Genomic DNA, 16,148 nt, shown 5'->3' with positions numbered 1-16,148 from the left:
TTTTAAAGTCCCAGTGCAAATACTACTTGTGATATTTAGTTGAGGAGACAAATCCAAGCACCTGCCTAATTCCTATAGTTGCATACAGCTTTGTTCCTCAGTTCATTTTGGGGGAATTTTAGTTATTCATAAAACATTAACCAATAACTTGTCTTTGCCCTTCACAGTACAATGTTGTGGAACTTGAGGTAAGACCCTTATTAGTCTGTCAAAAATACTACAACATGATAAGACGATGACTCCACCAGCTAGGTAGGTCATCATTCATTTCCACATGGCAGTTACCAGAAGTCTCCATATCAGCTATATGTGAACACATCTGGGCCACCTTCAGTAAGCAAACTTCAGAACATTCAGAAAGAAATGTCATGAATAGAACTGACGTGACTCCTTATTCTACATGTCAGACAGGCATGTTTGGCTTACATAACATGTTTGTATCTGAACGTTCCACAGTCTTGTGCCCTGCTAAATGTGTCCCTTGTTCTATGAATAAACAGGATATTCGTCAGAACAGGATTGGACAGTGGGTCAATATATCATCTAGCGGCAACATTCTGCAGCTTTCACACCCCCTGAACTCTGAAGCACCCGTAGGATTATATGCTATTGTAGTGTGGATTGGTGATAACAAAATATACCATAACTTCAAGGTAGAAAAATATGGTAAGTTGAGCTTCTTTATTTACCTTTCATGCTCGGTAATATTATGGATATGGCAGTTGAATCATTAAATCACTATCCAGGAACATTCATGAGTTAACTGCTGTTCTATTATATCTAGTTTTGCCAAAGTTTGAGATCAAAATGAACCTCACCGATGAGATCAGCATTGTTCAAGAGGAGTATAAATTAGAAGTGTGTGCAACGTGAGTCTACACTATCGCCGTTTTGCAATACACTGTTGTTATGTGTAACTCCACTCATGTCACTGTCTAATTAATCGCATTGCGCAAATGCAGACTTTGAGTCAAATACTAATTTAATTATTTGAATTACTTTTGCATACATCTCAAAATAAGTATTTACCGAGTGGTGCAGTGGTCTAAGCCATTGCATGTCAGTGCAAGAGGTGTCACTGCTGCACCTGGTTCAAATCCAGATTGCATCACATCTCCCTGTGATTGGTCCCATAACGTGGAGCTCAATTGGTCAGGGCAGGCAATCATTGTAAATAACAATTTGTTCTTAACTGACTTGCCTAGTTGAATAAAAGTAATTCAGTATTGGAATGTATTTGGAAATACAAATATTTTAATACTCCATACATTTCAACCCATGTCTGTTTGGTCCTAGGGGTATTTGAAATAGTGTATTTGGACACAAATACTTAAATATGCATGTATTTGGGCCTCTCGGGTGGTCTAGAGCACTGCACTGCAGTTAGGGAGGGTTTGGCCAGTAGGGATATCCTTGTCTCATCGCACTCCTGTGGCTGGCGGGCCGGGCGCAGTGCGCGCTAACCAAGGCTGCCAGGTGCACAGTGTTTCCTCCGACACATTGGTGTGGCTGGCTTCCTGGTTGGATGTGCGCTGTGTTAAGAAGCAGTGCGGCTTGGTTGGATTGTGTTTCAGAGGAAGCATGACTTTCGGCCTTCGTCTCTCCCGAGCCCTTACGGGAGTTGTAGCGATGAGACAAGATAGTAACTACTAACAATTGGATACCACGAAATTCTGGAGAAAAGGGGATCATATTTAAAAAATAAACTATAAATATGCATGTATTTGAACCCAGATCTGTGCTAATGACAAAAACTAAATGAAGACCTACAATGCTACTACTGCTCAAAGTTATAAATTGCTTCTAATAATTTAAAAGTTTGAGACAGTGGCATTTACATGAACAGCTGGGCCTTTAGTAATAAAGCATCTCAGAGTAGGATTGCTGATCTAGGATCAGGTCTCCCCCTATACATGTGACACAAACGATTACACTGATCCTAGATCAACACTCATACACTGAGAGGCTTTATCAATACAGGTCTAGATGCATTGACAATGTTGAAAGTACTTGACTTAAAGAAAGCCTGCAGGTATAATGCATTTTAAATTGTTGTAAGCAGCATGTATGAGCCTTTGTAATGTCTCATATGAGGTTTATAATATACTATGTCTCTCTAAGTAGGAAATCTATGTTGTTTTTGATGCTTTTCATTATGAAATAAAATCAGATACACGTATGGACAGCCTGTACCTGGAAAAGCAGACTTAGAGTTGTGCCGACCTTTAAGGAACGATGTATTCATATCAATGAGAATTGATGAGGAAACTCATCGAGAAGTTCCTGATTATACAGCCCCCTGCCACAAAGAGTCAATAGAGGTCTGTATGCTTTCCTGAAGAAACTATCATCAGTATAATTGTTTTTACCAACATATTACATTTGAATGTGATGTGGTTAAATGTATTTAAATCAGTTCTTAATGTCTGTGGTTTTGCTTGCTTTTCCCAGATGGACCAAACTGGCTGTGCTTCTCATGTCTTCAACATGTCCATTTTCACAAAGAATGGTGGAGAGAAAATGCTCATAGACAGGTTTAGTTTTAATGCAAAAGTAGAGGAGGAGGGGACAGGCAAGTCATTTATCACAAGAATTTGGAGTTGGGAAAAGTGATGACAACATTTGCCTGCAATCACATGAAAACACATTTTTTGAATTGAGAGTGAAAGGCATGATGTCAATATGTTTAATTTGACCTTTGACCTTCGGTGCTACACCATAATGTTATATACAGTGGGGCAAAAAAGTATTTAGTCAGCCACCAATTGTGCAAGTTCTCATACTTAAAAAGATGAGAGAGGCCTGTAATTTTCATCATAGGTACACTTCAACTATGACAGACAAAATGAGAAAAAAAATTCCAGAAATCACATTGTAGGATTTTTTATGAATTTATTTGCAAATTACGGTGGAAAATAAGTATTTGGTCACCTACAAACAAACAAGATTTCTGGCTCTCACAGACCTGTGTACCTCTTCTTTAAGAGGCTCCTCTGTCCTCCACTCGTTACCTGTATTAATGGCACCTGTTTGAACTTGTTATCAGTATAAAAGACACCTGTCCACAACCTCAAACAGTCACACTCCAAACTCCACTATGACCAAGACCAAAGAGCTGTCAAAGGACACCAGAAACAAAATTGTAGACCTGCACCAGGCTGGGAAGACTGAATCTGCAATAGGTAAGCAGCTTGGTTTGAAGAAATCAACTGTGGGAGCAATTATTAGGAAATGGGAGACATACAAGACCACTGATAATCTCCCTTGATCTGGGGCTCGACGCAAGATCTCACCCCGTGGGGTCAAAATGATCACAAGAACGGTGAGCAAAAATCTCAGAAGCACACGGGGGGACCTAGTGAATGACCTGCAGAGAGCTGGGACCAAAGTAACAAAGCCTACCATCAGTAACACACTACGCTGCCAGGTACTCAAATCCTGCAGTGCCAGATGTGTCCCCCTGCTTAAGCCAGTACATGTCCAGGCCCGTCTGAAGTTTGCTAGAGAGCATTTGGATGATCCAGAAGAAGATTGGGAGAATGTCATATGGTCAGATGAAACCAAAATATATATTTTTGGTAAAAACTCAACTCGTCGTGTTTGGAGGACAAAGAATGCTGAGTTGCATCCAAAGAACACCATACCTACTGTGAAGCATGGGGGTGGAAACATTATGCTTTGGGGCTGTTTTTCTGCAAAGGGACCAGGACGACTGATCCGTGTAAAGGAAAGAATGAATGGGGCCATGTATCGTGAGATTTTGAGTGAAAACCTCCTTCCATCAGCAAGGGTATTGAAGATTAAACGTGGCTGGGTCTTTCAGCATGACAATGATCCCAAACACACCGCCCGGGCAATGAAGGAGTGGCTTCGTAAGAAGCATTTCAAGGTCCTGGAGTGGCCTAGCCACCAACCCCATAGAAAATCTTTGGAGAGAGTTGAAAGTCCATGTTGCTCAGCAACAGCCCCAAAACATCACTGCTCTAGAGGAGATCTGCATGGAGGAATGGGCCAAAATACCAGCAACAGTGTGTGAAAACCTTGTGAAGACTTACAGAAAACGTTTGACCTCTGTCATTGCCATAAAAGGATATATAACAAAGTATTGAGAAACGTTTGTTATTGACAATACTTATTTTCCACCATAATTTGCAAATAAATTCATAAAAAATCCTACAATGTGATTTTCTGGATTTTTTTTCTTCTCATTTTGTCTGTCATAGTTGAAGTGTACCTATGATAAATTACAGGCCTCTCATCTTTTTAAGTGGGAGAACTTGCACAATTGGTGGCTGACTAAATAATTTTTTGCCCCACTGTATATATGTTTTTAATCATGTTTTAAAATATTGTGTAAACTGCACTGCAATTGACTTCTGCATTGTGAACGGTCATTGTGCATCATGGTGGCATGTATTCTTATTAAATAAACCATCCTATTCTCATTTGTTTTCCTTTAACAGGTATTACACGGTCAGAGAAAAAACACATAGCGCTCTCCTATGTGATTGGAAAACTCACGTTTGTCGACACACCCAAAATCTATGAGCATGGATCAATTATCGAGGGCAAGGTAAGTCCAGATCCAGTGTTATTGTTCCTTGAACTTTGTTGAATTGTGGATGCCATTTGTTCTTTGACATTCCTGTTTACTTAACTACTAATGGTATGTAACAGTGACAAACAGATGTAGCATGACATTACTCCTTTTTTCCTCAGATAAACGTTGTTCACTTCAACAACACACCTATCTCTGACATGTTAGTCTACCTGTTGGAGAAGAAAGGCTGGTCCTCACATCGTCTCCAGAACCTAACCACGGACAGCCATGGTGTTGCCAGTTTCTCCCTCAACACAACCACTATGCCCAAAGAGGATATTAACCTCATAGTAAGTATGATTCCTTCTAAGGGTTTGAAAGATTCTGAGACTCTTTATGCTCCATCCCAAATCACCCCATTGACCCTACACCCTGAGGTCTATCATGCTCTTGTGGAGATCTGAGAAGATTCCATTGGTATAATAAGCAATATGGTGAAACTTCCACCTATCCTATCAGAGGGTGAGGTGGAGCTCTAAGGGTCGATTTGGGATTGGGCCTTTCGTTATACTCTCTCGTCCCTCTGTTGCTTTCCAGGTTAGCAACACACCAGAAGTGGAGGACACTAGATACAGGGTCCCCTATTTCAACAGGGGGCACCACGTACTCTCACTGATCCAGCCCACAGCCCCTCACAGTAAAACATCCAGCTCTCTGGCTATTCAGAAGACGGAGAAACCACTGGCATGTGGGGAGGAAGTGTCAATCACCATCCAGTATGCTATCGTAGGGGAGACCGTCCCAAAGGGCTCCGTGGATGTCATCTACCTGGTGAGTAGAACCAGAAACAAGTTGTGACAAGCTGCAAACCCAGGGTGCATCCGAAATGGCACCCTATTCCATAGTGCACTATTTTGAACAGGGCCATTTCAGACATAGTTCCAGCCTCTCACCTTTGAAGGAAGGATGTCCCTATACAACACCAATACTCCTCATCATCTCCTTATTCCTGACTTGATGGGAAAACTGTTTTTCCCTCCTCCAGGCCTTATCCAGAGGGGCGATACTTCAGCATGGACATATGAAGGTTACTGTACAGCAGGGGAGTCCTGGTGAGGATGATTTATTAAGTAATTATGGACCTACTGAGAGGTGCTTGATGACAATGACAGTGTGTAAGGTTACATACGCACAATAATGCGATTATTGTGGCTAGACAGATTAATATAACACTTAGATTAAAACGTTTACATGCTTTGCAAGAAGAACACTTTCCCTAATAATCCTGTTAACATGGAAGTCTGAAATCAGGCTACTGATAAATAAACGTTCAGCCAAGTTTAAAATAAACTTTTTACCACAGCCACCATGCTATTTTTGGGAAGCATATTTGATTCTGAGTTCGGACATTTATAGTGTGTATGTGAAAACGACTTAGAAAACACATACATTCAAACTCACTTCCCTTGCGCTAAAGAAGGCAGATCGCTCGGCTGGTGCTAGCAAATGAGCAGATCAAATACACTGCTGGAACACCATTAAGGTGTTTACATGTTTGCATCACCGAATAAGGTATTTATAAATACTAATAATTTGAATGATTGTACAGAAAACCAGGGGCCTCATTCATAACCGTTGCGTAAATTTAACACTAAATATCTGCGTGCACCATTTCTGAAAAGACTGCACATACACACACAAATATTGAGATACATAAACTTGGTGCATGCCATACATAAGCATGTTTCTGATTATACATCAGACCTGTTATAAAACTGCGCGCATCAACGAGCATTATAACTCCTCTTAGAAAACGCTCATCGTTCATCTTTTAAGGTATTGGAATTAGGCCAAGACAGTAGCTACAGGAAATAGAAATGTTGAACTTGATCAAATGTCTTTGGAGGTGTTGCCAGAATTATTTATTTTGCAGTGACATTTGCTGTAATCTACCAGGCCATTTCTGAAAGACAAAACCAATTGAAAATTGTTGTGGACCTCTAGACAGATCACAGGTCGCAGTTGTAAATGAGAACTTGTTCTCAACTGGCATACCTAGTTAAATAAAGGTTAAATTAAAAAAATATCGTTTGAATGCAATAATGTTTTGCATAATTTTTTCCCTAAACATAAATATGCTGCACTGCTCACGAATTCTGAAACATTGTCTAAAATGAAAACAGTAGGCCTACTTAGTGGTAGCCTACACACTTCAATACAAACAATCAACTGCTGTTCACCTGTTAAATACTGTATGGTATAAACTTCGCTCCCTGTCCAATGCGAAAGTTAAAAAACGTGAAATTACAGTATAATAGCCTATCTAATAAGCCCAATTACATGTGCGATGCACATGGTAATTTCTTGTGTGGCTACTTCGGGAATATGAACTCATTATGGCCAGAAAATGTGAGGAATTTATTCTGCATGATTATTGTATTATGTTTGAGAAATTCAAGTAGCCCATCCTAGGCCTATAGGCTATTTCGTGGGTAGCCTATGAAACCATCACAGCCAGAAAAGGTGAGGATTTATACTGCAATGATCATGGTAATGAAATTAATCATTAGAAATAGGCATCTTTCAGAACGCAAAGATAAAATACATCGATTTTCGCTCTTCTCGCTAAGGGAAAATTATTATTATTAGTAGTATTATTATATTTAGCTACCTGTTTTTTGTTATGAATAAGAGTCATATATTCCTGCACGAGGCTACTTTTGCCATCTTGCAATGCAGTACTTCAACCACTAGAAACTGTGCGTACGCATGGTCTGAAGTTTACAGGAGGACAGGCACATTCCCACTTCAACTTTTGAGTGAAAACTGGGCATGCATGTTTAGGGGCATATTTTGTGCATACCCAACGTTTTATATGCCCCTGGTGTTTTAATCGGTTATTGAAGGAATTGAATTCCTCGGTTTTAATTCCCAATTAAAATTAAACACTCTGTCAATTCATAAGAATTTGTATGATCCTTATTTTATAGAAATAGACAGAGCCCGGTCTTAAAGTCAAATAGCAGCCTTTATTCACGAGAGTACTGCTCCTTACACATTTTACCACAGGTTATAAACTGAAAATGACGTCAGCGTTTTCTAAATGTTCCGTCTCTTCTTGACACTGGTAGAAAGGCTCTATAGTTCTCAAGCCTTCCCTCCTCGCCTAGAGCCAAGGTCAGCCAGTGTAGATAAGCATTCTAGTCAGTCTGGAGATATAATTAATTCATTTCTACCAAGGAACAGACCGTCATTGTTCTCATTCTTGATTATTTGCACACAATATATTCAGAACTAAGATTAAAAAGAAAATTCATACATATACAGTAACATAATAGTATTCTGATTAGTACATATACAGTAACATAATAGTATTCTGATTAGTACATATGCAGTAACATAATAGTATTCTGATTCGTCAGGCCTGGTTGAAATGTATACATAATTAGTCATCATTGATAAAAATTCCCTTAACATATCCACCCTTTCATTAAATATTATACATCCAATTACACATGTAGCTATATTGTAATATTAAAAAGCCTATTTCTATTTTTATTAGAAATATTTCTTGTCATCAAAACATCACCTAAACATAACCCACTACTTGCATTCGCCATGACTGTTTCTTAGGCCTACATCAGAATGATAACTCTTCTTATCAGGATTTTCGTTACAATCTTCATAAAAAAAACAGTCTAATATTGAAACAAGCTACAACCTAACCTCCCTAAACATCAAATATGGTCTCCTCGCGAGTGAAAGGATCCGGATTCTTCTATTACGTCCAAGCCATGTATTTTGTATTCCACTGGACAGAGCTTAGGATTGGTCCATATATCACCATCTGAAGTGTCATCGATTTCTCCAGAGTCCTGGAAATGATAACTTTCATACACGCAATCAACCACGTCTGTACAAAACTAACACAGTCACACAGGTGAAGGTAGCCCATAACACAGTAATCATAACATTTTTCCATCTTCCAAACACACTGTCAACCCAATTAGTCAGAGAAGTATCCACCCCTGAGTTTATTTCCTTCTTGTGAACTAGGGTGTGTAAACCAGACAAGGCCTTGGTCACTGATCCATCCTAACTGTATATCCCGGAGTCAAATTACCTATACACTCCCACCCTCTTCAGCCAGCAAACATCCAAGACTATTCTATTCATGTCATGGTGTTGAATGAGTGTGAAAGGCATTCTCAAATGTACCAGTACACATACCTCTGTTCAATTAGCCAGTAATACTCGGCCATCATGTCATTCTCCCACACAATCAACAGATGTGAGCCCTGGGCCTCCTTATCTTAGTGAAATCCCCAGATCTCAACCAGACTGCCAAATCACTCATTGGTCGCATCAGAAGTAACATTAGCTGTCCTATTGCAGTACTGGTTTTACCCCACATATTTCTCAGGAGTGCTATACTGAATCAAACAATAAACAGTCTCCCGTTGCCTCTGTGAAAGGAGGAAGCTCAGATTTCAGAGGAACATGTGGATATAAATAGTGCAAATCCATACAACTTATTATCTGGCTTTCCTGCTTCCATGAATAGCTTTACCTTAGGTGAATAATTCAATTTCTGAACTATCCACACCGGCTCTTGGCTCTGGACCACTCCACAGTCAGTATCTGCTTTGTCAGGGACTCTGCTTGTATTCTGCGGACTATAGAGCAATCAGCTGCTCTAACTTTTTCTACCTGGAATGCACTAGGTTATCAACTGAAACCCTTACTTTCACTACACTCCATCTCCTTCCATGCTGGGTATGTAGATTTATGTAGCCTTCTCACATGATGTGAGCTATAACATGTTTCCATGAACTACACAGAGACTTGCATAGATGTCTTCCATAATAGCTACTCTTAGTCCTGAACTGCCAAGGAGTCAGAGACACCACTTGGTCTACATAGAACTCCACTGAGACATCCCTCCCTATCCTACTCTCACTTCCTGTTTATCCAGATCAAGTGATCTCTTATGCTTGGTTAATACTAATTTCTCCTTGTTTAACTATGTCAATATTACCCTCTGGCCTTCTCGGGTTCATGGTGTAGGAATACGGTCTCCAACCATACAGCTTAGGATGGACAGCTCACCTATAAAGCCCCACCCTCTTCTAGAAAACACATCATTAGCAAGAGTCAGACACATTTTCACTTCTATGAACAAGAACAGTGAGGAAAGGACAGGTAAGGTATTTTTCATTCGAGAGATGGCCCCCAGAATTCTGTTAATTCCAGTTCTCCTCTCGAACTCTGTTATTGTTCGACAGTGTCAAGGTGTCTTACCCTCCCGCAGTGTGATATGAATCCGGGTAGTTCTTTCTGCTAGCTGTCACCAGGAGTCCTCGGTATGGTCCCCCCAACAGGCCTCAGGGACTGGATTGAGTGACTTCACCTGTAGTGCATAAAATCTTGGACATACAGGTTTGGTTAACAAACAGTTTCTCATTTGTTCTATCTGATTATATCTTTAACTTCTATACCTACTTGTTAGCTAATTTTTTTTATTTTTTTATCAGTTAATTATCCCGTAGGTCACATCCTATCCTAGAACACAATTTACCCATCCCCCCTTTGTTACCTGGCTCTGCCCAGGTAACAACCTTGCCTACTCTTAAACAATGACTTAGGTAAGATTAGTAAATTATCCTTATGTCTGACATCATCATGTAGGAGCCCCTTTAATTTTCCACATGTCCAATTCTCCCTTGGGCGTCCATTCATGTCAATCCTGTACCAATTCTCTGTCAAGTTTCTTATCTACTTTAAGAAGTATCTGTGCTACTTATATATTGTCTTAAATATAAATATTTACCAATTTAAACCGTAACCCTTTTCTCTCATATCTCTCAAATACCACTAAGCTTCTAACTGTTTGACTTTATCTAAAATCATTGATTTTAGAAAAACATGTCAATGAGTGGCAATCTCTAAAGTCCTTACATTTCCTTAATCCTAACAATAATCCTAAATCATCACAGATGTCCTATATTCCTGTTAAATTTAATACTATTTAAAAAACCTCCTAATAATCAAACAAAGTCAAAACAAATGCTAACCATATCAAAATCCTTCCTACACTTACAAGCTCTTTCCTTCAGGGACCCTGAGTATTCTATCTGACAATAACATGAATTTAATATATGTTGCATAGTGTGGAATACCTTATCTACAGTAATTTATCACCCCTAAGAACTGAAACTTATTTTTCTATGTAATTCCCTGCCCTATTGGCTTAATATATCTCCTATCCAAACCTCAATGTATATTATCTTCCCCTATTTATTCTCAATGATAAATAGGATTTTTTTCTCTGTTAAAATACCAAATCAATAATAGCCCATTCAAAAACTTCACAGCTAATGTTGTAAAACAGAATCCTGAACCACTTTCTCATTTGCGGTTCAAACAATAATTCTAACCCCAAACTAAAACTCCATTATAATTAATTTACCTTAACTATTAACCCAAATGACCACATTCATTATACAAATGACTCTCCCCTGAGGCTGATCAGACCTCAAAAGATAGTCATGATAAGGTCAATAGGTCATACCACCTTTTTATAGTCATGTTCCATACTACCTTAGACATATTAAAGAACCCTTTATCCTTAAAATAAAGAAAAATCACTTGTGTAATTAAAACTCATAAAATAAAAAACTCATAAAGTTCCATATGTGAGCGTGCCTCTTTAAAATACCTTTGCACTAAAACAAATAGTCCTAACAAATGTTTTATGTGTGTATATTTGCAAACCTTAATGGATAATCAAAACTTCCAGGCCTTTTTCAATTTGGTCGTTTATGACCGCAATCTCACCCACTCTCCCCAAGATTATAATCCCAGGAAACATCTAAAAGTGAGGCACCTAAACCTCAATTTTCCCAGAACACAACACGCCTAACTAGCATTCACTATGCTACTTCGATTCAGAAACTCAAAAGTGAACTATAAACTAAGCCTAATGATAATTCCCCTTTGACTCAAATCATTAATCATACGTTTTAAACAACGTCTATGTATATGTTTACTTAAATGAACATGCTACCCTTAGATACAATTAACCTGATAACATTATTATCCAATGTATTACTTTTTCCCTCTGCCGCAAATGTCGTACATTCCTCATCCGTAATTTAATCCCAGATATTTAATAAAAATGCAATCGCATTCTCCCATGGCTCCTTCAACTTACATATTTTAGATAACTTCCATCCGTCCCAGAATAAGGAATCCTACTTAAACATACCAGAATACAATGTTTAACTAAGTTAAATCAAACCCTCAAATTGACCATAACCAGTAACCAAATAAACAAACCACTTTTATCAGCAAAAAAACTATACAAAAACTCACTAATTTAATGCTTCAGATGACAAAATTACTCAGAGACTCACGTTTACATCTCAATAAAACAAATCATCATCTGCTTGTTCCTCAACATTGTTCCACATAATGGAAACAGCGCTCAAATTCACTGGTGTTACATAAACAATCAAACCAGGAATCAATAACCATCAGAATCCATTATCACAATGTTTTACGATTCAGACATCCAGTCTCCCTTTCTCATAGCCTAATAGAGTCCAAATAAACGCCACAAATCTATGATGCCCACCTAGCGAATCAGCTGCTAGTTTTTAGCATCTTTCCTGACTATCCTGGCGACTCTTAAATTACTTTTAATAATGTATTTTGACATTTTTATCAACTTCTGAAAAGTGACTCAAAACAATAATGCACACATTTTCCTTCTAAAAGACAAACAATTTTCTCCGTTACCCCCAGTCACAACATAATTTCCGTGGCGACCAAAAGTGCCTTGCGAGTGATGTCATCAACAAGCGCTCAACCTCGGCCCAATCCGTAACGACTTTCAATTAATTGTAAATAATTGTTGGTTGTCTGCAACAACAGTAGTACGGGTTCGATAAACCAAACCTAATTTATCACATCTGTTCAAATCTTGAATTATAATTTACAACACCAACCAATATCTCTAAATTCGCTAACTTTATAAAAACATTTCGATGGGCATAAATCGTAATTGTCTCTTCGTTATTTTTAGAATTCATTTTGATTTAAGTAACTGTTTCGTCTTTGACTTAGCATTTTAATTACGACTCTATTCCCAATACGTTATTCACTTGTCTAATTAAAACTCCTAATAATCCATACGCGAGTGTACCCCTTTAAGATATCTTGTCTCTGGTAACAGGGAAATCCCCTTAACCCAAACTTTTACTACAACAACGAAACCTAATAATTATGATAATCCCTTCGCATCATTTATTTTAAATCTCTCGATGTTTCATGTAACTCATTCAGTCTATCTTCAAAGTGTCGTCCCAAAATATTTTATACACTGCCATACACTCAAACCATTGTGATAAACGTGCACTGTCCCTTTAAGATAAGACATTTACTTGTTCCCCGTAATGAAAACAGATAGTGTTTTTAGAATACGTTAACTTCTTGTTTGAATTCACTGGCGTTACCTAACCAAAAATCAATACTCGGGAAAACAATCACAACTTTTTACGATTCAACTATTCTTACCTATTTTATAGTCCAAAGTGTTGCACTATATAGCCCCATTGAATGCCTAGCAATTCCGTTGCTAGCTGTAGCATCTTTTCAGACTATCCTTAAAAAAACATTATTTGGAACTTTTAGCCACTTTTGAAAAGTAACTCTAAGCTATAATGCATGCATTTTCCCTCTAAATGCCACAACCCATTTTCTCTGTTTAAATTTATCGTATATCCGTCGATTCATAAAAATATAACATCCTGGTTATCATATCTCTCCGTTATTCCCTACATTTAACTTTAGGTGACTTTTCTGTCTGACGATGTGTGTGTCTCTTTTATGGAAATCTTATCAATAGCTTTGACTGTTGAATCAGATATTAAGTCTTACCTTACAACTATAAGCCCAGGGGTTGTAAATCCCTAGTTAATATCTTATTTTCCGGTTGTGTCAGAGGGCTTTTAAAGAACGCTAATAATTGTTATCTCACACCACTATCTCTTAGGCTTCCCTCTCGCATGGAACCTCTTGTCTATAGATTTGGCTTTTATCCCATTCCTTTAGATTTTGGTTCCCTCTCCTCCTTATTTGGATATTTCAGTAGTATTTGTTGAATCGGAACGATGATCAATACTGCCACAATTCAAATGACCATTCCAGTTATCTTGAGCATTCCCTTCCTGTCTCCCCACGCCTAGTATTTGTACAAGATCACCGTCCTATCCCCCAGCTCCTATTGAATATCCCGTCTTAATCTCGGGCGAATATGCCTCTCATGATTAAGTTTAGTTTATCTACGGTAGTGCACATTACCACAGGTTATTTTTTAACCTGCTCAGTGTATATCGGTTATACAAAACCCTGTGGGAATAGCAAAGCTCCCATTATTGGGGGTGGCAGGGTAGCCTAGTGGTTAGAGCGTTGGACTAGGTTTTGCATACAAATCTGTCGTTCTGCCCCTGAACAGGCAGTTAACCCACTGTTCCTAGGCCGTCATTGAAAATAAGAATTTGTTCTTAACTGACTTGCCTAGTTAAATAAAGGTAAAAAAATGATGAATTCTGAAAATTTTAGAACATTAATCAAAGAACTCAAATCCCCCCAGAATCGAGAATATAGGCTACTAACCTTGCCGCCGACTGGGAAAAGCATTGTTCGTTGGATCTAGTCACCGTACCTGCCGTCTGGGGTGTATACCGGCCTGTTTTTAACCTCAATTCAGGGGCCAGGTCTTTAATAACGGGACCAGACCCGCTCGTGCACGATTTCTCCGGCGTACGACCTCCAGATGGCAGAGACGGGTATTTTAGATCCCGGTTCGAGGGACCAATTATTGAAGGAATTAAATTCCTCTGTTTTAATTCCCAATTAAAATGAAACACTCTCAATTCATAAGAATTTGTATGACCCTTATTTTATAGACATAAACAGAGCCCGGTCTTAAAGTCAAATAGCAGCCTTTATTCACGAGAGTACTGCTCCTTACACATTTTACTACAGGTTATAAACTGAAAATGACGTCAGCGTTTTCTAAATGTTCCGTCTCTTCTTGACACTGGTAGAAAGGCTCTATAGTTCTCAAGAGTTCCCTCCTCGCCTAGAGCCAAGGTCAGCCAGTGTAGATAAGCATTCTAGTCAGTCTGGAGATATAGTTAATTCATTTCTACCAAGGAACAGACTGTCATTGATCTCATTCTTGATTATTTGCACACATTATATTCAGAACTAAGATTAAAGAGAAAGTTCATACATATACAGTAACATAATAGTATTCTGATTAGTACATATACAGTAACATAATATTATTCTGATTAGTACATATGCAGTAACATAATAGTATTCTGATTCATCAGGCCTGGTTGAAATGTATACATAATTAGTCATCATTGATAAAAATTCCCTTAACATCGGTGTATGCTTTCTTTGAGTTTGGCTTCACACCGATTAAGATAAAGAGTAAGGTGACTTTGCATAATCTGTTTTCAGCCATAATCCGTTTAATATCGAATTATTACGGTGCATGTAAACGTACTCAGTGTGATATGCTCTTGCTTTGCAGTAACTGAGGGTGAAGTCACCTTGAAGTTGGCCGTGGTTCCAGAGATGACGCCGTTGGTACAGGTCCTGGTGTACAGTATGCTACCCAGCGAGGCTATAATCGCCCACAGCATGAACTTCCCCACTGAGAAATGCTTCAGACACAAGGTGTGTGTGTGTGTGTATATGTATGTGAAAAATATGGGTTGTTTATGAATTCGAAGAACCAATAAAAAAACGTAGGTGCTGGATTTTAGACTGGAAGCAGGTGTCCGTTCAAAACACGAGCAGGAAGCAGTAGTTCTAGTTCTAGGGTTTAATGAAGATCCACACACAGAAATACAACACCACCCTCTCTGATACTAACGTTAATTGTGGTTTTGTAAAAGAAAGTATAGGAGAACTTAGGCTATAGCACAGTATGGGAAAAATATGCCTATTTGCATGTCAACAAACTAAACTGGACCCAAACACATGCTAGATGCACAAATAAACAATGGAGCAATGTAGAAAGATCAACACATTATAAAACATAATAAGCATGAGCGACCTACAACCGAAAATTGCCTAGCACCACAGACAAAAGCTAACACATGCTAATCGCTAATAAGCATGCTAAATAGTAATGCATTCCCGACGACAATGCTCATGCTGACGCTAAAGGGAGTACACAAGCTAGCTAGCGACCATTTTAACACAAATGGTACATATTTACAACAGACACTAAAGGTGTATCATGTACACCCATGCATGTCCTGTGTGCCAGGTGTTTGTGGAGTTCTCACCCTCAAAAGCAGTCCCAGGGGAGGAGACCACCCTGCAGCTCTCGGCCCAGCCCGGCTCCCTCTGTGGCCTCAGTGCTGTGGACAAGAGTGTTCACATCATGGAACCAGGGAAGAGGCTGGATGCTAACAAGGTAACAGAGCTTACTGAAGTGAATGTCAACAGTCATACCACCATATAAACAGCTTTTGTGGTGCTGGCCACAACAACCAGCTTCAGGGGAATAAGAAGTGACTAC

General features: G+C 38.8%; 1 protein-coding gene across 3 annotated transcripts in view; it reads left to right on the top strand.

The window, feature by feature from the left end:
• The window catches only part of LOC139382327 (alpha-2-macroglobulin-like), a 563,422-nt gene that overhangs the window by 3,172 nt on the left and 544,102 nt on the right, over nucleotides 1-16,148 (top strand). For all 3 annotated transcript variants that reach the window (XR_011628628.1, XM_071126260.1, XM_071126261.1), the window contains exons 5-15: nucleotides 168-188; nucleotides 501-666; nucleotides 785-869; nucleotides 2,171-2,321; nucleotides 2,452-2,572; nucleotides 4,464-4,573; nucleotides 4,720-4,890; nucleotides 5,138-5,371; nucleotides 5,586-5,652; nucleotides 15,150-15,295; nucleotides 15,894-16,043. Coding sequence is in view for 2 of the 3 variants with exons in the window: in XM_071126260.1 (XP_070982361.1) it covers nucleotides 168-188; nucleotides 501-666; nucleotides 785-869; nucleotides 2,171-2,321; nucleotides 2,452-2,572; nucleotides 4,464-4,573; nucleotides 4,720-4,890; nucleotides 5,138-5,371; nucleotides 5,586-5,652; nucleotides 15,150-15,295; nucleotides 15,894-16,043 (1,422 nt within the window). In the remaining variant the exon portion in view is untranslated. The remainder of the gene's footprint in view (nucleotides 1-167; nucleotides 189-500; nucleotides 667-784; nucleotides 870-2,170; nucleotides 2,322-2,451; nucleotides 2,573-4,463; nucleotides 4,574-4,719; nucleotides 4,891-5,137; nucleotides 5,372-5,585; nucleotides 5,653-15,149; nucleotides 15,296-15,893; nucleotides 16,044-16,148) is intronic.

Source organism: Oncorhynchus clarkii, chromosome 24, assembly GCF_045791955.1.
Source record: "Oncorhynchus clarkii lewisi isolate Uvic-CL-2024 chromosome 24, UVic_Ocla_1.0, whole genome shotgun sequence".
NCBI lineage: Eukaryota > Metazoa > Chordata > Actinopteri > Salmoniformes > Salmonidae > Oncorhynchus > Oncorhynchus clarkii.
The sequence above is the reverse complement of the archived record's forward strand: the minus strand, read 5'-3'. Positions and strand labels throughout refer to the sequence as shown.